Raw genomic sequence first — 20588 nt, forward strand, 5'->3', positions numbered from 1 at the left:
CTGAGACACAGTCTACAGGCTCCCTCCCAGTTGTATCATGGTAGCAGGACCTGGCCTGTGTCCCAGGAGCCAGGACCTCTCTGAACCGCTGCAGATCAGACAAGAAGCTCATTGTGTGGGAATGTGATGAGGAGGCATGGCGGAAGTTTCCATGACATGGGTTTCTGCATATTCTACACGTTTCTTTTCCGAATATGTTCTCCAAGTCTCTCAGCATTGCTAATGCACAGCTTAACAAAGGGTTATTTTGTATTTTTGTGAGGATACGCTTAAATTTAGATGTCTGCCTCAGGAGAAATGGCACATAAGTTAGTTTGGGGTTTGAGTTTACGCTGCAATGACACTGAAATCACATCACATATTTTTCAGACTGTGGGTATAAGCACAAGATTAAAAGCTATTCAGTTGTTAGCATTTAGGATACTTGTTCATGACACAAAATCACAGTTGGTGCAGCATCCTGTTATGCTCAAAACCCGCCATGTAATCTTAAATCAGTCTCAGCCCAGACAATTTATAATTCAACTGAGTATCATCACAAGTGGATGAGTACAATTTCCATCGAATCCACTAAATCATTTAACGTCTTCTCTACGTAATGACCATGGACTGCAGTAAATTAACAAGACAAGACCTGTGCCTCTTTTACTGATGACAGAAGTGGTCAGCAAATGAATCCTTTAAGGCTGTTCTCAAGGACCTCGAGGTCACGGAGGTTTGCTGGAGCTCAGTTTCTGCTCTGCGGAGCAAATGTCTGATTTTAGATATTAGATACGGTTGGAAGAGTTGGCAGTATAATTGGCTTGCCTGGTGAGGCAGGCGGGTGCAGGACTAGGCAAGGCCTAGAGACCTAATTAGATGGCTGAGAATACTAAAACAATGTATGAAGGCATCACGACTGGGATGTTGCTGTTGGGAGTCCCTCGAGGATTTGATTCAAATGTAAATCTCACACATGGTTGATGTACAGTGACTAAGATGGCTATTCACATATTTTTAAAAGTCCTCCATCATGATAAACTTTAGGCATGTAGCATTTATTTTTACTTTACAATTTATTTGACATTTTGCACATAAATATTTGTCATTTGAAAGTGTACAGAAATACCTCTAATGCTGTAAAAGATGTTTATCTTTTGGTTTGTGTTGCTGATGATGTCTTGTTATATTTTTGATGGTTTGTATGCAGCAACATGTTGAATGGGTGAAATGTTTGAAAAACTATTTCTAACAAAGACACTGTCCTGCAACCACTGCACTGTTTTCAACTCTTGGCTCACTTTCATGATGGAGTAGCAGCACCACCTATTGTTGAAACAGGGTACTAGTAACACTGTGATGTCAGAAGATGGAAATTAGGGGAATTATTGAGAAAAATAACCACAGTGGAATCCTTTTAGATCCCAAAATACAAGCGAGAACAGTAGTCAATATTAAAAAATAAATAAATAAAAGGAGCTTGCTTTAATTGTTCCCCTGCATGCATTCACTTTAAATTGGTCTATAAACATTAGATATACATCAGTTCATATCTTTAGACTTTAATTTGGGTGACAGGGATTTATGGCTTAATTGTTTGGTAATGACACCAGCCATTCCTAACAGTGTCTCAAAGAAAAAAAATTAAAAAGTCATATATAGTCAATAAAAAATCGTAAAACAATTTATCATTTATTCTTTTAAAAAGGCAATCGTAAAAGGCACAGTCCACAAATATATTCATCACACAACACAAATAAAATCATAGGGAAATCAACATAAATTCATCCTACAGTATCGACTATATCTCATAAATTCAAGCCATTAAAGGGCAAATTAAGTACAGTAGAACCAGATATGATTATGTAAGCTGTGATATACAGTACACAGGTTGTAGCTGAAAAAATATATAATAAATAGAATTGTCATGTTGAATTCATACAGACATTTCTCTCCCAAAATTACTAGCAACTGGTCCTTCTGCAATGCACAGTAAGTACACTACTATTTGGAAAAATCTCACTTAAAACATATTTCAGACTTAAAAAGCAAGCAAGCACTTATTCAGGTCTTAAACATGTTTTGTCATGTGAAATGTTCTTAAACGTTACTTTATCTCAAAGAAATGCCCAAAATATAAAACAACAGCACCAAAAAATAGAAAATAAAAAATGAAATTACAAAAACACAGCAACCACGGACACTAAAAACACACTGACCAATATCAGTCACTCAAGTACTGGAGGAGTTTAAATTAGCACTGATCATTAGCACCATATTGTATGTCCTACAATACACCGAAAGAGTTCTGCTGACTTTGGGTAAAAAGTAGAGAGAGGAGTAAAGTTGAATATGTTTTCTTGTCAGACTGAGAAAGTGCTACTGCGCAGGTCTAATTGTCCCCTGAATAAAGCACTTAAAAGTTTCCGATGATCACTAAAACACTGTTAGTATTATCTATCTCAGAGTAAATATAGTAAACTAAGACAACTGTCTAGTTAGCTGCCAGGCTATTTATGCTTTATCTAAAATATACTGACCTCTAGTTCCTGCCAATGTCCCATCAAACTGCCCTCCAATCATGTAAACTTGGAGCAGCCTTTGGGTGGTGCAGTATCTCAGGATTTTATTGCTTTATTTGGTGGAAGCATAAGAGTAACATCACAGATGAAGTCAACTGAAATTTAATTTCACTGACATCCAGGATCGGTGTAAGGCCAGAGATCACAGGTGGCTTGCTGTAAGACGTTCAGGAGACCGACTTCTATTGCTGTTAAATGCCTAAAAAAAAAAAAGATACATTATTGTTAAAGATATTTGCAACTATTGTGTAAGATTAAAACAAATCCAGATAAATAAAGCCGAGTTTTTTGAGCACATACCCTTAAGGCCATGGGTGTGCATGCATGTTAAGTGGAAAGAGCGATACATCTGAGTTTGAAATTAATCTGAATTACATGAGTAGCTGAGCAAGGTTAAGCTCAACAAATGGTGCTTGTCTCTCTGTGTGTTTGGTTGCACTGTCAAATATTATAGAGACTTACAAGAGTGCGAGTTGGGCTGAGAGAGCGAGAGCGCACGGGGCTGGCACTTCTGCTCCGGCTTCTGCTCCACTGTAAAAACAGACACCAGCAAACACATGAGCCTTTCCATGGACTTGCATTATTCTCCAGAGCACTGGGTCCCAACCTCTTGGCCTCTACTCGGAGATGTCAAAGCTTCACAGGTGGTTGCGAGGCTCTCTTGATTTTAAGGGGTGTACAGTTTTTGTATAGAGGCTGCGTACATATATCTCAAGATTTCCTTAATTTCTGCAAAGAATACTAAATTTTTAAAGTTGAGATTATTATTCAGGATATGAACTTTAAAAAAAAAACAGTTCACAGGAAAAGGGCACAGTGAAGACCTGAACACAAGCTAAATTCACAGAGCCTGCCCACTCTGCTTAACAGCCTCAATCTGCATGAGAATAGTGTACACATAAAGCAACTGGAGCTAATAGAACAATGGCCAAGTGTCAGGGAGAATAAAACACTGAATTTCTCCAAAAAGAAGCCTCTTAAGTATGTATGATTGTTTAAAAAAACATAATACAGACAGAAAATTGTTTAAAAATTCCAAAGACTATCAGGAAAAGTCATGTTTGATGCAATATGTGTAATAATCTGCTCCAAATCGCTCATTTTACACAAACTTCCTGCAGTTATTGTGTTCATTATTTGGGTTAATTGTAAAGGTTATCAGTCGTCTGTACTCTTATTGTTATGCATTGGATATAATATGATATATCCATAAAATATGTCACTTAGTCAAGAGTCTTCATGTTGGGAACCATTGCTCCAGAGTACACTTAGATTAATTGACGTGTTTGAAATACTATACAGTCAGTACCAGAGCACCCCTCCTGGTCACAGCCTCGCCCTTCACTACCACAGCATCTCCTTCCACCAAGGCCGGCCATACGTGGTACATCACCAGAGGAGCAGTGAAGTCTGAATCATAGCTGCGACGATACCTGTCAGACAGAGGCAGAGGAAAGCGTGAGGAAGAGCTGTGAGAATGTGTGTGAGGGTGACATCTAAGTGTTGAGGGTGACATCTGCTGGTAGAGACAGCAGAAAAGTTGAACTGCAGTGCTTCATAGAGTGATGTTTTACAGTAATTGTTTGGAAATGTACTAGCATCATACAGTAAAGGGCAGCCCCATTATCTATTTATTTATTTGAGGTTTTTATGTCATTCTTTAGTTTTGCAGTCGTGTTCTTGGTGTATTCAAATCCGAAAAACATGGATTTCTGCATAATGTCGTTGCTACATATAAACCCACATATGGCCGTGGATGCTGGGGATCAGTGCTGTAATCTGTATCACAACAAACAGGAAAAACACAGAATTCAGACAAAGGACTGTACAGAGGACTGACTTGCTGTTGTTGTAAAGTTCTCCATCACTGGCAAAGGCCAAGTCAAGCGGGGGGTCCAGTGTCTGCATGGCAAAGGCCACCCTGCACGTCTCCCTGATCAAGGTAGAGATAAGAGCAAAGTCCACCTCTGGTGGGAACGAGATCCGAGGGTTCACATTCATGGCGTTGATCACATCCTGTGGAGAGGAAACACACAGACAGATGCACTGCCCTTATCAGTATCAAACTAATGTGTTTGTAAATCCTGCAGAGGACACAGGAGAGAATAATTTAATCCTACACTGACGCTGGCCCGAACGTCATAGAGGTCCAGGTTTCTGACAATGTAATCCACAGCTGCATCCTCCAGACTTTCTGGTCCAAAGTGGGATGAAGACAACGTCTTTCTCACACGCAGCTTGAACTGACGGTAAGCCAGTTTCGCTGTCTTGAAGGATTCCTGAGACATGAGAACATGAAAACAAGACATTTTAAAGTCAATCGCTTCACGTGCCAGCGGACTATATAGCCCTGATTAAATCAATCAACTAGGGTACTGCTGGAGTCATACCGCCACAGCAATGAAGATGATTTTCTGGACCATCTCTAAGTCAACAATGTGGCGTCGAAGCATGGTCTGGGCTTCCAGCCGCTCCACAGCGTACAGATCACTGAAGCGCGATACAAGACGTGCGTAGCGGGAGGAGTTAGTGAGCTGAGCTCTGGTGGGCGACTCGCTTCTCATGGGGCTAGACGAGCAACTGGGCCTTGACAAGGGGCTGGGAGAGCGACTCCTCACCAACCTGAAAGAGACGGAGAGAGAGACATAATTTGAGACATCGTTCTGTGGAGCAAAACCTGTGTGTATGGACCAAATCACAATGTTTGTTTACAAAAACTTCCAGGTAGAAAATCTCTGTGTCACGTACATAAAATTAAATGGCACTGAGCACACGTTGCCTCAACTGGTTAGTTTTTGGCTTTAGACTGATATTGATTTTGTTAGGTGGGTCTTTTTAGGTGGCTTAAGTATGTTTTGCGGCGACCCCTGTCAGCAGTACGTTGTTTGGCTTCCGTGCTGGTAGATTTGGTTCATCAAAGACACTAGCAAAGCAACACAGCAACACAAAAACGGCATAGCAGAACCGCCAGATAAGTTGGACCACCGTGTTTAACTATGCATCTTTAAATTTTACAGTTACAGCTGAAAATGACAACAGAAATTAACTAGAGCACTTGGAGAGCAAAGACCTCTGCCAAGCACCTCGGATTTCCTGCCATTTTATTATTTTATCCACTTCGCTTCAACCGATCACCACCAAAATTGTATCATCTGTTCCTTGTCCCATTATCAACCTTTCATCAAAATCCGTTCAGAACTTTTCGAGTTATTTTGCAGACAAACAGACAAGCGCCGGCGAAAACATAATCTCCTTAGCAGAGGTAACAAGGTTGTCAATTTTACATATCTCTGCAATTGAAATTGATAGATGTGTACCTGGAAGTGATTGTATTTATTAGTGCTACATCACAGTGATTCAGTCTCTATATGATATTTGTGTGTATTATGGGTGCTGGTTTACCTCTCCTGCAGCATGGCCTTCTCTGTGCTCAGAGTGGACACTTCATCTCTCAGCAAGCGAATCTGCCGCTCATAGTCGTAGTCAAAAGTCTCCAGCTTCCTCTTATACATCTCCACCTGCTCATGTGCAGATCGCAAACTGAAACACAGACACACTTCACATCAACAGGGAACAACATACTGTGCATTGCTTTTGCGGATGAATATATATTCCAGCACTAGTTGACTGTGTAACCCACTCTGCTTTCAGCTGCAGTATTTCATCTTCAGTGGCCAGCAGAGTGGTTGCTGATTTGCTCTTTGTCTCGTCCAGTTCCTTCTGAGCATTGACCAATCTGAAAACAAAAATCAGCTATTTTAATAGTGGGTTTCATGTATTACAGTGCATATAATTCAGACTGCAACGTGAGAGGGTATTAATAGATATAATAGACATTTCTATACATTCCCTCATCCATGGAGTTGTATCCATATTGTAGAATTTTTCATTTATCCAAACTACATCTAAACATGAACTGGCTGCAGTCCATCATCTTATATCTCTTATACTCACTCTGCTCTGACAGAGTCCAACTGCAGGCGAGTGGAGGACAGCCGAGTGTCCATCTGCAGCATGTCACTCTCATGGGAGGCAGAGAGCTCCCTGATCCTCATGTCCTTCTCCGCTGAATCCTGATAACAGATGATGATACAGTACAAACAGTAACCACAACACCAGATGGCCATAATAGAAGAAAATTATTTAAATTGGCTGAAAATATTGTTTGTTTGTTTTTTTCTACGATAAATGTAGTGCAGAAGTTTCACCTTTATTCACCTAATATTAAGACTTTTTTTCTTAAAATCATATGACTTTATTCTTTTTAAATGACTTTGTTCTAATAATATTACGACATTTTCCCCTGTAAAATTAAGAGTTAATTCCTGTATTATTGCTACTTTTTCACATAGAATTATGACTTTATTCATGTAATGTTACGTTATTTTTGCCCCATAGACTTAAAAGTTTATTTGCATAATATCATGGCTTTTATTCTTGAAATAGTATGACTTTATTCTTATTGAATTACTTTACTAACCTTCTTGTAATATTACAACATTTTCCCCTGTAAAATTAAGAGTTTATTCACAGTTATTACTACTTTTTTCTCATGAAATTGTGACTTTATTTATTTAATGTTACATCATTTTTTGCCCTGTAAAAATGATGCCTTTATTTGTTTAATATTAGGACTTTTTTCTTGAAGTAGTACGACTTTATTCTTGTTTTAATAATGACTTTTTTCTCAAAATCAAAGATTTTTTTCATAGTGTGGCTCTGATACACTTTTGTATTTTTGTCTGTGGCGTAGATCAAATTAATTTTGGTGGATTAGTGAAATATTCAGTGTCATGAAGACAAGATGTCACCTGGATGAGCTGTAGACTGGTGTCGTCAGTGACAGAGGGCCTCGCCATTGAAAAACAGGTCCCAAGCCACGGCAGCAGGCGTGTTTTGAGGGTGTCCACTCCAGCATAGTGTCCACCTTTTTCATGAATTAAAAACAGAGCGTGTGTTGAGAACTTCATGAGGGATTAAAACCTGTTTAATGCTTTGGAAGTGAAAGTGTAAATGCATATGCTTACCTTCAGCAGCTGTGAGGTTGAGGATGGCAAACAATTGGCCCTGGATCTTGGCGGTTAGTTCGATCAGCTCACAACATCTGTTTAGATTCTGGTCACAGGAAATAACCTGGGAGGGCAAATATGACAAACAACAGGCTAATGAACCAGACAGACCTTTGCTGTGTACGGCCACAGACAAATTAATTTCAGACACATGGTGACAGGGAGACGAATGTTCCACTTAGTCAGTCAATATTTACATTCAGCTTATCAGCTTTTGACACCACACAGAAGATTGAGAGTCCCACAGGTTTCATTAAACAGGTTGAGGAACTCTTTTGTTCCTCAGTCTGTCAACCTATAAAATCAGAGTATGGCTCCTAATTAGCCTCAGGGTACCTAAACCCAACACTGAACACAAAAGGAATGATTAATTTGTTGCACTGCACCATCGTTTGATATGTGATTTGTCGCGTTTGTAGTACGGTTTTGTTGTTTGGTTACATGACAAATGTCTAATTTATTCTGAAAATGAAGTCAAATCCAAACCATAAAAGCATTTGAAACTGTAAAATATTACAGACTTTATCCTGTCGGTTTGCTTTTTTCTGTTGTACTGATATATTTTCTGTGATGGATGAATATATAATGTTGGTATTGTATAATTGTAGTCATTACGACTGTTAATATTTCTTTTAAAAAAACCCACCAGTAACATTTTTAATGCCCAAAGGCAGAATTGTTTTAACAGACAGATGAGGGCACATTTCTCACTCAGACCAAAAAAGGTTTCAAAGGCTATCCAAAAAAGCAACAGGTATTGATGTTGCCAGCTCTGTTTTCAATGAGAAACTTTATGACACAAGTGTTTAGTGCCATACATTGACAGTTGTGTTCTTTAATAGATTTTTTAAAGATCTTAATTAACCAGAATCTAATTTAAAAAAAAAAAAACAAAAAAAAAAACCCACACACACACAAGTGATACCAATCAATCGCAATAAAACAAGCAAACAGAAACAGAATGCCAGGAGACAATATATAGCTACATATACAAAGCCAGAAGACATAATTCATTCATACAAATGCATTTAAAAAGATGCACAAATTCATTGTCCTAATAACCATATTATTTTTGGGGAGAGATTTAGATTTCATATATTGCCTGGTTCATTTTCAATTGAAATGATTATTTTGTGGATATGAGGTTTTGCTAAAAGAATGATTAGGATAATATTCTTTGATTTTATTGCCAGGACATTTATTGAAACCAAACAAAACGTTTTGTAGGCACAAAGGGAAATCAGAGTCAGTATTATCAATAATAAACTACTCAAGTCCTTCCTTGGCTTCTTAGTAAGGGCACAATGCCAAGATAGACGAATTTACATTGATATTCCTTTCAACTTGACAAGATAATAATTAGCTTTGTAATGTCTAAACTCCAAGATTTTCATACACTCTCTACCAGACTAAAATGCAACATCTTCTTGGAGAAAATAGTGTTGGGCCATAGATGCAGCAAGACATGCCAATGCATGTTCCAGCCGAAGAGACAACCAACACAACAATATATAGGCCTAGTTCATCTAATCACAGATCAGACTCTGCCTTTTTATTTTTATTACTCCTTCACTTACTAAGTTTTTCCTTTTGAAATTAACGTATGTGCATTTGTAATAATACATTGTTGTTGTTTTTTTTTAATTTTCACGATCTTAAATTATCATTGTGCTCAAGCAACTCATAAGAAAGGGGTAAATTCCAGATATTTTTCCGATAAAGGTCTTTTGTAAGGCTGTTCCAGTAAGTAACTACATAAGGATAAGAGACAACATCACTCTAAAATAACTTGCATATGTCTTTTTTGTTATTTGTGGTAGAAACCCAATGCATTTATAGAATAACCTGCCTATATTTAAAGTTTAAAACAGTTCCTCTGGCACATGAGAGAAGTTTGTCTTCAGGGTTTTTCATTTTAACCCAAACCATAATATTTAAAAATAATAATAATAATAATAATAACCTAACCAATAAAGTTGTTTATGGCAGAAGCCCTGAAGGCAAACTTCATCCAACCAGCGTCCCTCTGTTAGTTGTTCCGGTCTGCGTCGCCACCCAGCGGATTTCTACAGGAAGTCACAGGATGTGAACCATCTGGAAGTAAAAGATCTTTGGAAAAGTCCAACCGTAGCCATGGCGACTGGCGTCCATAGCAACCAAACTCTACCGAGAAATCAATGTCATCTAAACAAGTGCATTCCTCTGCTGTAGTGCTGTGAATTATTTCATGCATCATACAAACTACTGTGCAACAACTGCGCCAGCCATTATTGAAATAACAATGGGTAAAAGAATATAAATTTTATAGGAGATAGTGAAACAATCAGCAGTCGACAGCGGTAAACAGAGACAGTTATACTGTCTAGAGGAGGAGGTTATGTTATCTGCAACGCTTTGACTGAAACTTAAATTTCAAGTTTACACAAATGTAATTTTATGCCTCCACAACAGCAGATATCGATGCTGACCGAGGGCACCGATGAAGTGCTCTGGTCAGATTTAGGTCGCTCATTACTAATTGATGAACTTACATGGTAGTCTTTGTGCCAGCTCTCAAGCTTGTCCTGTAAGACGCTGAAGGAAGATGTATTAGTCAGTCTCCTCAACGTGTCGGCCATGTCAGTCCTCAGTAGGCCTAACCAATGCGCGGAGGGTTAAAACGCCTCAGGAGGAGGACAGCAGCCGCCGGGGGTGTGATCTTCAAGGGGAGTGCGGTGCAGTAAAAATTCCTGTCCTGGCAGCTTTCTCCACCTACGACACAGATGCCAAGCACCGCCTCAGTTGTGACAACCGAGCGGGACGAGTCGACACCGTAAACCACACAGTGTTTTGAATCTAAATACCTCGGGACGGATAAACTAGAAGCTCGGCTCTTTGTGTCAGTCAGTCCTCTGCACGTTCTGCTCTCCCCTCATGTAAATACGATTGTAATGTCATACTGTCAAACGACACCAAAGGCCCGCAGAGTCAACCCTGAGGCTCGGTAACACACACATCCTATGCTGATGTTTCCGTATTAAGTGGCTGTGTTAGATTAAATCCGATTATAATATACAGCAGGCCATACTGAACTGAATTACACGTGCAGGGCGGGCTGTCAAATCATCAGCACATTTAAAACCATAGCAAGTAGCCAGAATTACATGATCACGTGTGATTTAAGACTGAAACCAGGAGCAGACTACTGCACATAAGAGGCATGCAATACTAATGCAAATTTTAATATAATAATATCTATAATGACAGAGTTCAACAAAATCACTCAATTGTTATATTAATAGCATACTATTTGCAACATTTTAAAAAGGATAAGACCAAAACATAGACTGTATAAATAAGGGCCAAAATAACAAAATAAAATACATGAATATCTGTATTTTATCATTTCAGTCCATACCCTTTCCTGATCTGATGCAGCAGTCTCGCATTAATTTTAATTTTAATTAATTTTTCTTACCTATATTGCTCTTCATATCTTCTTTGGTACTGAAGATTTCATTTTGGTGTTGTACATAGGGCAAGGCAGCTTTATTTGTAAAGCACATTTCATACATATACAGTATATATAGTACACTACTATACATATTTAGATTTTAGTTTTTATAGATTTTATATTTTATTTTATTGTTTCTTACTTTTAGTATTAGTAAATGTCTTTATGTGTTGTGCATTTTATTGTTACTTTAGTGTTAGGAAATGTCTTGTCTTTAACTGTTGTGCTCGTGCATTTTATCCTGTCACCGTGGGATAGAGAGAAACGTCTCCTCGATTCCTCTGTATGTCTGGTACATGTGGAGAAATTGACAATAAAGCTGACTTTGACTTTGACTTTGATTCACAAGGGCAATTCAAAGTGTGTTGCAGAGCAATACAATATAAAACATAAATAATACATGAAATAGTAAAGAGAAAAAAGCTCTATGGGGTAAAATTAAATAGCCTAGTAAGTGATTTACAATTTAAAAAAAATCACAATTCAAAATAGCAAAGGTGCAGACAGTAGGTGCAAAGATAAAAACATTATTTAAAATAAGTTTATAAATAAGGTTGCAGTTATTACAGGGTGGAGAAGGCAATGTTAAAGACAAATGTTTGTAGCTTTGACTTAAAAATGGTCAGAGTTGGGGCATAACATTGACATCATTGCCTTTTGCTTTGCAGCAAAGTGTTTTAATTAAATCCAGAGTTTACTGTAAAACTGTTCCTGTTAAATGTTTTTCATTGCTGCTTAGATTTTATTGTTAATGAATAAAGAGATCTTGGATGAGGCATTGAGTATTATGGCTCGTTGGCAGTTTACCTATGGAAAATATGAATGGACATGTTTTTCTATTTTAGGATCCTTCTGTCATTGGCTTGATGAACTTGGGATGAACCATTTTTTATTAACATAGAAACGTCTTTTTTTTTGTTAGGGCATTTAGCGTAAACTACAAAAACCCGGGAGTTTGTTCTCCTTCGTATTATCATTCCCTTTTTATTCTTGAATAAATGTTGTGTACTCGGTAAGTTACATTAAAACAATAACCTGTGTCGTCACCCTCGACGGTGACAAGTGGTACGGCCCTGTCACTGTGCGAGCAGGAGAGGGAGGGTCAACATGGCGTCTGAACAGGTCCGTTATGTTTAATATTTGTTGTTTTTCTTGCATTTTACCCCGTTTTTGCTAATGCGTTTTATAATAGGGTAGTAATGTATGTCCCCGAGTGACTAAATGTCATAATTATAAATGTACTGGGCTCTGTTGTCGGTCATACGTGTAATAAATAGCGACCTCCGCTGCCGTTATTATAGCTAGCGTTATATGGATATAAAATTATTGTAGCAGATCTGCTGTCAAACAGCAATGCCATTTTGCTAATATAAAGAGCAGAGAAGCTGTATGATACCGAGACAATCGAGTGTGTCTCTATTTTGATGCTAAAATGAGTGCAGTTTATTTTTAGTTCTGCCACAGACAGGCTGTCGAGGGGATTTTAACTGAGATGCATTCCAACGCAGAGCACAAGACACATTGGAAATAAGCAGGAGCCTAAAGTTTGATATGGATATGTATAGTAAATGTACATTTGTGGAGAATGTCATACACAGAGAAGGCCATGGTTTACAACTCTGAGCTAGAATTAGCCTGGAAACAGTTTATTACCTCTATGTGTGTAACTGCACTGGGATTTCAAGGTATGTAAGATAAGATAAGATAGAGCTTTATCTATACTGAGGGAAATAGCTTTACAGCAGTTGTAATGCAAAGTTGTAAGTGTGCACATACAAAGAGTGCAATAAACAAAAACTATAATGTGTATATTATAGGGATGCACATTACTATGTCCTCGGCAATGTAAAGATATATCGTTATCGAGATATGAGACTATACACCATTTTGATTTTGGATATCGTATCGTTATAAGACATAAATGGTCTTTTTCCCTAATTTTAAAAGCTGCATTACAGTAAAGCAATATAAATATATCAACTTACAAGACTTATGTTTGTTTTAGCACTTGCCTTAACCCAATTAGTCATTACATAGCCACATTATTGATGATTATTGATCAAAAATCTCATTGTGTTAATATTTTCTGAAAAAACAAACAGTCAACAAAAAGTCATCCCTACAACATAGTCACATCAGAGAGAGTATTTGGTCAGAAATATTAGTATGTTTGTTTTTGTTTACGAGTCGTAGCATTGATGAAGTGCTCTTGAGGAGATTTAAAAATATCACGATATATATCGACTATGGAGATTTAGTCCAGAAATATTATGATGTAATTTTCAGGACATATTGCCCAGCCCTAGTCCTCAATATCGGCCGATATCGGCTTTAAAATGAAATATCAAAATCGACCAACATGCTTTGTCTTATTTAGCACAATGAATGAATGTTACATACATTGTATTGTAAAAGAGATATTGTATTTCATGTCTCCATCTGCTGGTGGACTGTCACGATGAGAGTACGCATGGATAATATGATGTTAATTCCACTACATGTACATAAAATAGACTTGATGTCATTGTATCATCAAATGCTCTTGTATAGTTTTTGTTTTTAAAGCTATAGTGTGTAACTTGTGTCGCCTCCCAGCGGATAATGCGTTATTACAACTAATAAGCGGGCGGCCCTTCCATGTACACAGAGTAACACTCGCCACACACCGTGTACACAGAGTAACACTCGCCAGTCACCACACACCTTGTACACAGAGTAACACTTGCTTCACACCGTGTACACAGAGTAACACTCGCCAGTCGCCACACACCGTACACAGAGTAACACTTGCCTTTGTGGTAGGATCCACTTCTGAACCGTGTCTCGGCCGCTTCTCCGCCATGTTGCTTTCTCTTTCTACCTGTGCTCTACCTCTTGCTGTGACACTCTCCGCTCTTCCTCCCCCTCTCTTCATGTTGTGAGGAAGCATTTCCTGTGCGCCAGCGCGGGAATGTCGCCGGTCGACACGCATACTAAAAATGATATATATTGAAAAATACCGCGAGATGTTAGAGGAGCCAATCGGCTTAATCAGCATTGTGTCATCTCCTCTAGTAGTGGCTTGGGTGAAGTGGACATTTACGGACCTGTAGAAGTTACGCACTATAGCTTTAATGTATTCTTGTGAGCCTCTAGGGTTGCAGTGATATATCGGTTTCAAGGCACACAGTGATATAAAAGTTGACAGTTATCATACGGTGCACATTTGCTTATCCATGATATTGAAAAAAAAATGCAACTGGACGGAGAATCTCCCCTTTGTTTTTGTTATTTTCAAATGGGAGACATTTTACACAAACATCCGTTAACAAAATGGTTTCAAGTTTTAATTAGAGTAATAAAACGTTTGTACAACAACAAATAACCCTTCTGTTTTCATTCCTTTAAGGGTCACTCTGACTGATGATAATATAAACTCTGTAATACCGTGAAACCGCAATCTTTTCTGAGACTGTTATTGTACCCTGAAAATCTCATACCGTTGCAACCCTATGTGCCTCTATATTTTTGTCACTATCTATACTTACCTGTATATTATCTTAAATTTGATTTTGAATTCAAGTCTTAGTATGAAACCAAACAAATAAGTAGTTACTATTATATGCAGTTTAACAACATAATTATTTACTGATTTCTTAGTGCTTTCCTTAGTGATTTTAGTGTCCTGCTTCAGAGATTGTTTTGCCTTCCAGGAGAGCTCCAATGGGCCCGTGAAGAAGTCCATGCGAGAGAAGGCGATAGAAAGACGTGGTATCAACAAGGAACACAACAGTAACTTCAAAGCAGGCTATGTACCCATAGAAGAGGAGCGTCTTCATAAGACAGGGCTGAGAGGACGCAAGGGAAACATGGCTGTCTGCGTTGTTGTCCTCCTCTTCCTCCTCGCCTTAATCAACCTCATTGTGAGTTCCATAAATGTACTCATCCATCTAATAGATCCTCATATACTTTCCTGAAAATGATGGCAAAGAGTTGACACAGACAAACTGGTCATTATGTTGTTGCCTGAATAATGATCCTTTATAATCTGCAACAACTCCACTGTCCCTCAGATCACTCTGGTAATATGGACAGTGATACGTATTGGTCCAAATGGGTGCGACAGTATGGAGTTCCATGAGACCGGCCTGCTACGCTTCAAACAGAAGGCAGACATGGGCATTGTTCACCCACTGCACAAGAGCACAGTAGGAGGCCGCAAAGACCAGGACCTGGTTCTTGTTGGCAACAATAATCCGGTGAGAAACACAGAGTACACTTACAGTCAACATTGATCATTTTATATACATGGAAAATGACACGCTGTGAGCATGCTCCTCAAACTCTTCTCTTTGTTCTATGTATGTTGTTCCAGGTTGTGTTCCAGCAAGGCACTACTAAGCTGAGTGTAGAGAAGGACAAGACCTCAGTCGTCAGTGATGTTGGCATATCCTTCACAGACCCTCGCACGCAGACCACATTCTTCAGCACAGACTTTGAAAACCACGAGTTCCATTTGCCCAAAGGAGTCAAAGTTCTCAGTGTCAAAAAGGCCTCCACAGAAAGGGTGTGTATAACGCTAATAACATCTAATAGATGTAACAAAATAATATTTATAGCATCAGTTATAATGTTAGTGTTTCACAACCTGTGCTCAAAGTACTCACAGTACGCGATAACCCATAAAGGTGAATGTCATTTTTAGAATTTCTGAAAATTAATGAAGAAACAGGGTGTCTGCAGGTCCACAAAAAGTCTTGAAATTGAAAAAAATTCAACGTGTGAGGGCTTATTTGCAGCAATCATTTGATCCAATTTAATTTATCCATCTTTTAATTTCCTTTTCTCAAAATGAGTCAAGCTTTTCTGGGTGAAAGTCCATATTTGCTTTTTTTGTGCGGAGATTTGTTTTTCTAAAGAAATGAAGGAAAGAACAAAAAAAACATTAACTATAACAATACTATTACTTTAATATATATACAGAGAGGATGTAATAAAACTAAACCTAAGTGACGTACAAACATATGTTTATAAACTCACAAATGGATCAGAAATGATCAGAGTTGGGAAAGAAAAACAAGAAGTTATTCAGCATCAATGAACATCCACATTGCTGATTGCTGATGAACCTAATGTTGTACTTTATAATTGCACTTACCAGGTGGTGAAATGTAGATTAATCTAACTCACTTTAATAACCATATTCCTACCTAAAACATACCTCTGCACAGGACCACACATATGTACTACTTACCTTTATACTTACCTGCAATGCTTGAATATGAAAAATTAAAATTAGATTTAAATTTGTTGATAAATTATCTTAAAAAGGACTTGAAAAGCATTAAATATAAGTGTGTGATACCTGCAGACATCCTGATAAAGCATTAAAAGGTCCTCAGGAACACACTCAATTTCATCAGTTTAGACTCGAGTAGAAATTCAGTTTTTAACATGGCAAGGACTGAACGTACCGACCCTGAAAATTCTGGAATATCTGCAGAATAAGTACCTGAATGTTCCTGTGTTGCCAAACCAAAGCCCAGATTACAAATGTAAAAATCCAGGGAGACGTGAAGTTTGCAGTTCACCATTACAGACAGAGTCTGAGAGAATCTGAATGAAACGCAGGTGTGCGAAGCTGATAAGAAGACTCAAAGCTGTGTTCCCCAGCAGCAGCAGTGTTCTTACAATGCTACAAACTGAAGGCCAAAAATAAACACAGAGAAAATATTTTAGCTTTGCATCTTTAATAAACGGGGAAAAATGATTTTCAAAACTTGCTCACAGTGTGATTTGAGGACATTCTGTGTGACGGCAAAGCCAAAGCCTCTATAAATGTTGTTTGTCGTTTTAAGGCCTGCGATGTCAGACTCCAACTTTGCAGAGCAGTGTTAGTACACTTAATGTGACTTTTTTCCATCATTTATGATTTGTGAGCTTGATGTATTGTTACATTCACACTCCATAAGGGTTTACAAATCTCATGTTTTGTCTCTGACGTTAGATCACCAGTAGTGCAGCGTCTGACCTGAACATTAAAGGCGACAGCAAGGCCATCATTCGTGGAAATGAGGGCGTCAACATCATGGGCCGCACTGTAGAGTTCAAGATGGGCGGAGGCATCGAGCTCAGGGCTGTGAGTATTCTTTCACACACATACAAATGGGCACTGGGGGGGGCGGCGACCAAGCTGCCAATTTGTTGGAGGTGCAAACACTGGAGGCGGAGGTACAAACCACCAACCGTACCCTTTAATATGAATATGATACGCATATTTTAATCATAGTCTCTTTTTATAAATGTCATCCGATTACAATTCTCAACTTGAGCCAAGTGCAGTTGCACGGTATTACCTCAAGTTGGGGCTTTGTTGCCTGAATGATTGTCCCTATAGATTGCCTGGTGATGTTTGGTTGACTGATGAATGAATTAATGAAAGGCCACTGGTAGACTCCAGAAACATTTACGTTAACCTGATAGACACTTGTAATGCCTGCGCTACGAAGCAAGTTATGTAGTTGGACGATGGAGAAACTACTCTGAATATGTCACTTTAAAACACTTAAAGTCAGACTGTTTCTGTTTTCGAAGCAAAGAGTGGGAAACTAGTTGATGACAGATGAGGTCTATATGACCGTAGTGTTGCATTTATTATCATTTATGATCAGTTATCATCATGGGAGCCAAAAGTATTGTTTTTCTTTGGTTTTTATTTCCAGTTATCGTCACACAGATGTCTCGTGTTATTCTGAGCTGCAGTGCTGGAATCAGGGTGTAAAATCAGCCACACTGTCAGCCAGACAGGGATAAAATAAACTTTGCACAATTAAAATGCAGCTAGAATCATCATCCTTTGTTTAATGTCAGAAACAATCTCTCTGTTTGTTAGAAGCTCCATTTAAAAACCAGAGTGGAAATCAAAAGCCTGAAACAAACAAACAAAAAAGATTCTAATGATCTATAAAAATATTAGGGCTGCACCTGACTAAGAATTTCCCCAGTCGGCCATATCAGTAACATTGTTAACACTGTGCTACATTACAGAGAAATACAAAACCGTACTAATGAACCTTCATTAATATAGGCCCATATTTTATCTACAAGTGCACGTCACACACTGAGCGAGCCGCCTGTTAATGACGCTGTGGGCTAATGGGCATGTAGCTACTTCCATGTTTCAGATGATACGTCATGTTTGTAGTCGACCAGTGAAGATGAGTTTACATATCACCTTGGGTTCGTCCTTCACCTTCTCAAAATGATCCCACACTTTGGATTTCCTGCCCGACATGTTATTAACTAGCCTGTGGAATAACCGCAGGTACCAGCCCTTGAAATTAACCTGACTCCTGTCTGACTGCTGAGCGTGGACACTTCCTGTGTCTGTCCTTTCAAAATAAAGTCACACATGGTCCATTCATATAAGTTTTGATTTATTTTGACAAGGTACAGCTCCTAATAGAGATTTGCTTTTTTTGTTTTTGTTTACTGCAACCAAGCAACCAATGAAGTCTTGCCAACTAATGACCTTTCTGGTCGACTATCAGGGAACAGACCTGAAAAATACGTTGTACAACACATTGTCAGTACTACATTATAGTTAGACCTGTTTTCAACCCAAATTTCCATTTATCGCAAGCTGTAACAAACTATAACTATAACTAACGGACTCATTGTGCAGATGACTACTTGTGAGAAAAATCATTAATCTGACTAATAAACCAATGGGTTTTATAATCCGTTGTGTTTCTAGCACAACCCTTTGCCCAAAGTGCTCTTTTCTCAGGCTCCTTTTCATGGCTCTGGAATTTAAGGAATATTTGGAGCTCCCGTCTTCATTTTCATGAGGTAATGGTTCTTGCAGGTCCCTGCACTACACCACATCACCATAGTTATGCACTGACACTGAAGAAAATAGCAATATTTCAGAGTGATAAACAGTTAATCCTGGCGATCCCAAAGCCGATACCCTGTTTGTTTGCACCTCCAACACAGTGGCAGTTAAGTCAGGATGACGTCACCACAGGTGAAAGAACGGAGTGTATTCTTGTTAATACAACTCAAAGTGCAGATTGTGATGTGTTTTAAATAAAGGTTTTGCAGACTCTTCTGGTATGAATGTACTTTAGAGCTGATGAACATAAACGTGGGAATGAATGGGTTATTTTCTCTTTGCAGGAGAACAGCATCGTCCTCAATGGATCGGTCATGTTCAATGCTACACGCATCCCTAACTCCGCGGGAGATGTGTATTTCGATGAAGGCATGGAGAGGTATAAGCTCTGCATGTGTGCAGATGGGACTCTGTTCCGTGTGCAGGTGAAATATCCCAACATGGGCTGCCAGACTTCAGATAACCCGTGTAAAAAAGCTCACTAGGAGACTTGACTGGAGTCTGCTCTTACATCTCCCTACAGTCTGTCACCACTGAAGTCAGATTACAAATTTGCATATATATAGAAAATTCTATAGGACATTCATCATGACTTGCACATTATGATACCTCTGCAGGAGACCTGATAAATTCTGTATTCCTTATTTTGTTTGCCAAACAGGAATTGTGTTACAGATCATTGCCACTTGGCCAAAGATACAAACACACATGCAAGTGCTGAAGTATTTTTATTGTTCTGCAGGTGTGCCAACTTTATCTAAAATGAAATAATGCCATATCAGTGCGTAACACTTTAACATACTGTCTTTTACACTGCCTACTGATTAAAAGAAACTACAGTATTTACTTTTTGCCTTACCGTCCAGTATTACCACTATACAGACCTTGCAAAGGGGTTGTGTAGGATCTTATTTGCTCATTGTTCTGGCAGCTTTGTTTGATATTTTTGTTTTATTATATTCACTGACAGGCGTGAGACACTACATGATTATTATAATGATTTATGTAATATTAAATTTGAGATAAACTGAAAAACACAAGGTATATTTTAAGCCATCCAGTAAAACTGAGTAGGTCTCTTTGTTGGACTGTCCATAATGCACGTGCCAATGGATTTACAAGGGATGATATAGAATATAATATTTATGTAATATTCTAATTTTGTTGCAAAACATTTTTTTACGACAAAATAATACAATATTGACAAACAGAAGGAGAGTGTGTGCACTAAGTTATGCTACAGATTAATGCAAATCTCTTTAAATGTTGATGAATGTCAGGAAAGCTTAAATCAGTAGCGTGGTTTGAAGCCTATATTGAGTGGTTTGAATTTTGTGCAATATATATAGTATAAAAGATTTGACACTCATTTTTGCTTTGGATTGTCTTGTCTGTTTTATAATGTTGAGAAACGTCATGAAGTAGTCGCTCTCAGAGAATCACAGATGTTGTCTGTTGTGTTTTTGATCAGCTAAATAAAAAAAAAAAAAAAAAATGTCAATCAGCCTTATTTGAAAAAATGTCCAACATTTCATTGCTATGTTTGTTTCAATAAAGAAACATGTTGCTATGTGAAACTTCTTATCGTT

General features: G+C 38.3%; 2 protein-coding genes across 3 annotated transcripts; one reads left to right on the forward strand and one right to left on the reverse strand.

Annotated features, from left to right (window-relative positions):
- Nucleotides 1–1663: 1663 nt before the first annotated feature.
- Nucleotides 1664–10322, reverse strand: spata18 (spermatogenesis associated 18). Of its 2 annotated transcripts, none has more exons than XM_078168524.1 (12): nt 10162–10322; nt 7589–7694; nt 7373–7488; nt 6516–6634; nt 6202–6297; nt 5964–6101; nt 4952–5183; nt 4688–4840; nt 4402–4577; nt 3871–3994; nt 3024–3092; nt 1664–2760 (listed from the first exon to the last, which is right to left on the reverse strand). In XM_078168524.1, the coding sequence occupies exons 1-12, from the start codon at nt 10246–10248 to the stop codon at nt 2704–2706; spliced, it is 1473 nt and encodes a 490-aa protein (XP_078024650.1). In that variant the 5' UTR covers nt 10249–10322; the 3' UTR covers nt 1664–2703. The 2 variants fall into 2 exon arrangements, with proteins under 2 accessions (XP_078024650.1, XP_033478357.2); XM_033622466.2 differs by having other exon boundaries at nt 4682–4840.
- A 1871-nt stretch (nt 10323–12193) lies between these two features.
- sgcb (sarcoglycan, beta (dystrophin-associated glycoprotein)) lies at nt 12194–20583 on the forward strand. Its single transcript, XM_033620853.2, has 6 exons — nt 12194–12245; nt 14816–15025; nt 15176–15361; nt 15478–15669; nt 17110–17241; nt 19284–20583. Exons 1-6 carry the CDS (start codon nt 12231–12233, stop codon nt 19482–19484), a joined length of 936 nt encoding a protein of 311 aa, XP_033476744.1. The 5' UTR covers nt 12194–12230; the 3' UTR covers nt 19485–20583.
- Nucleotides 20584–20588: the final 5 nt, after the last annotated feature.

Source organism: Epinephelus lanceolatus, chromosome 6 (assembly GCF_041903045.1).
Source record: "Epinephelus lanceolatus isolate andai-2023 chromosome 6, ASM4190304v1, whole genome shotgun sequence".
In the NCBI taxonomy this organism is placed as follows: Eukaryota; Metazoa; Chordata; class Actinopteri; order Perciformes; family Serranidae; genus Epinephelus; species Epinephelus lanceolatus.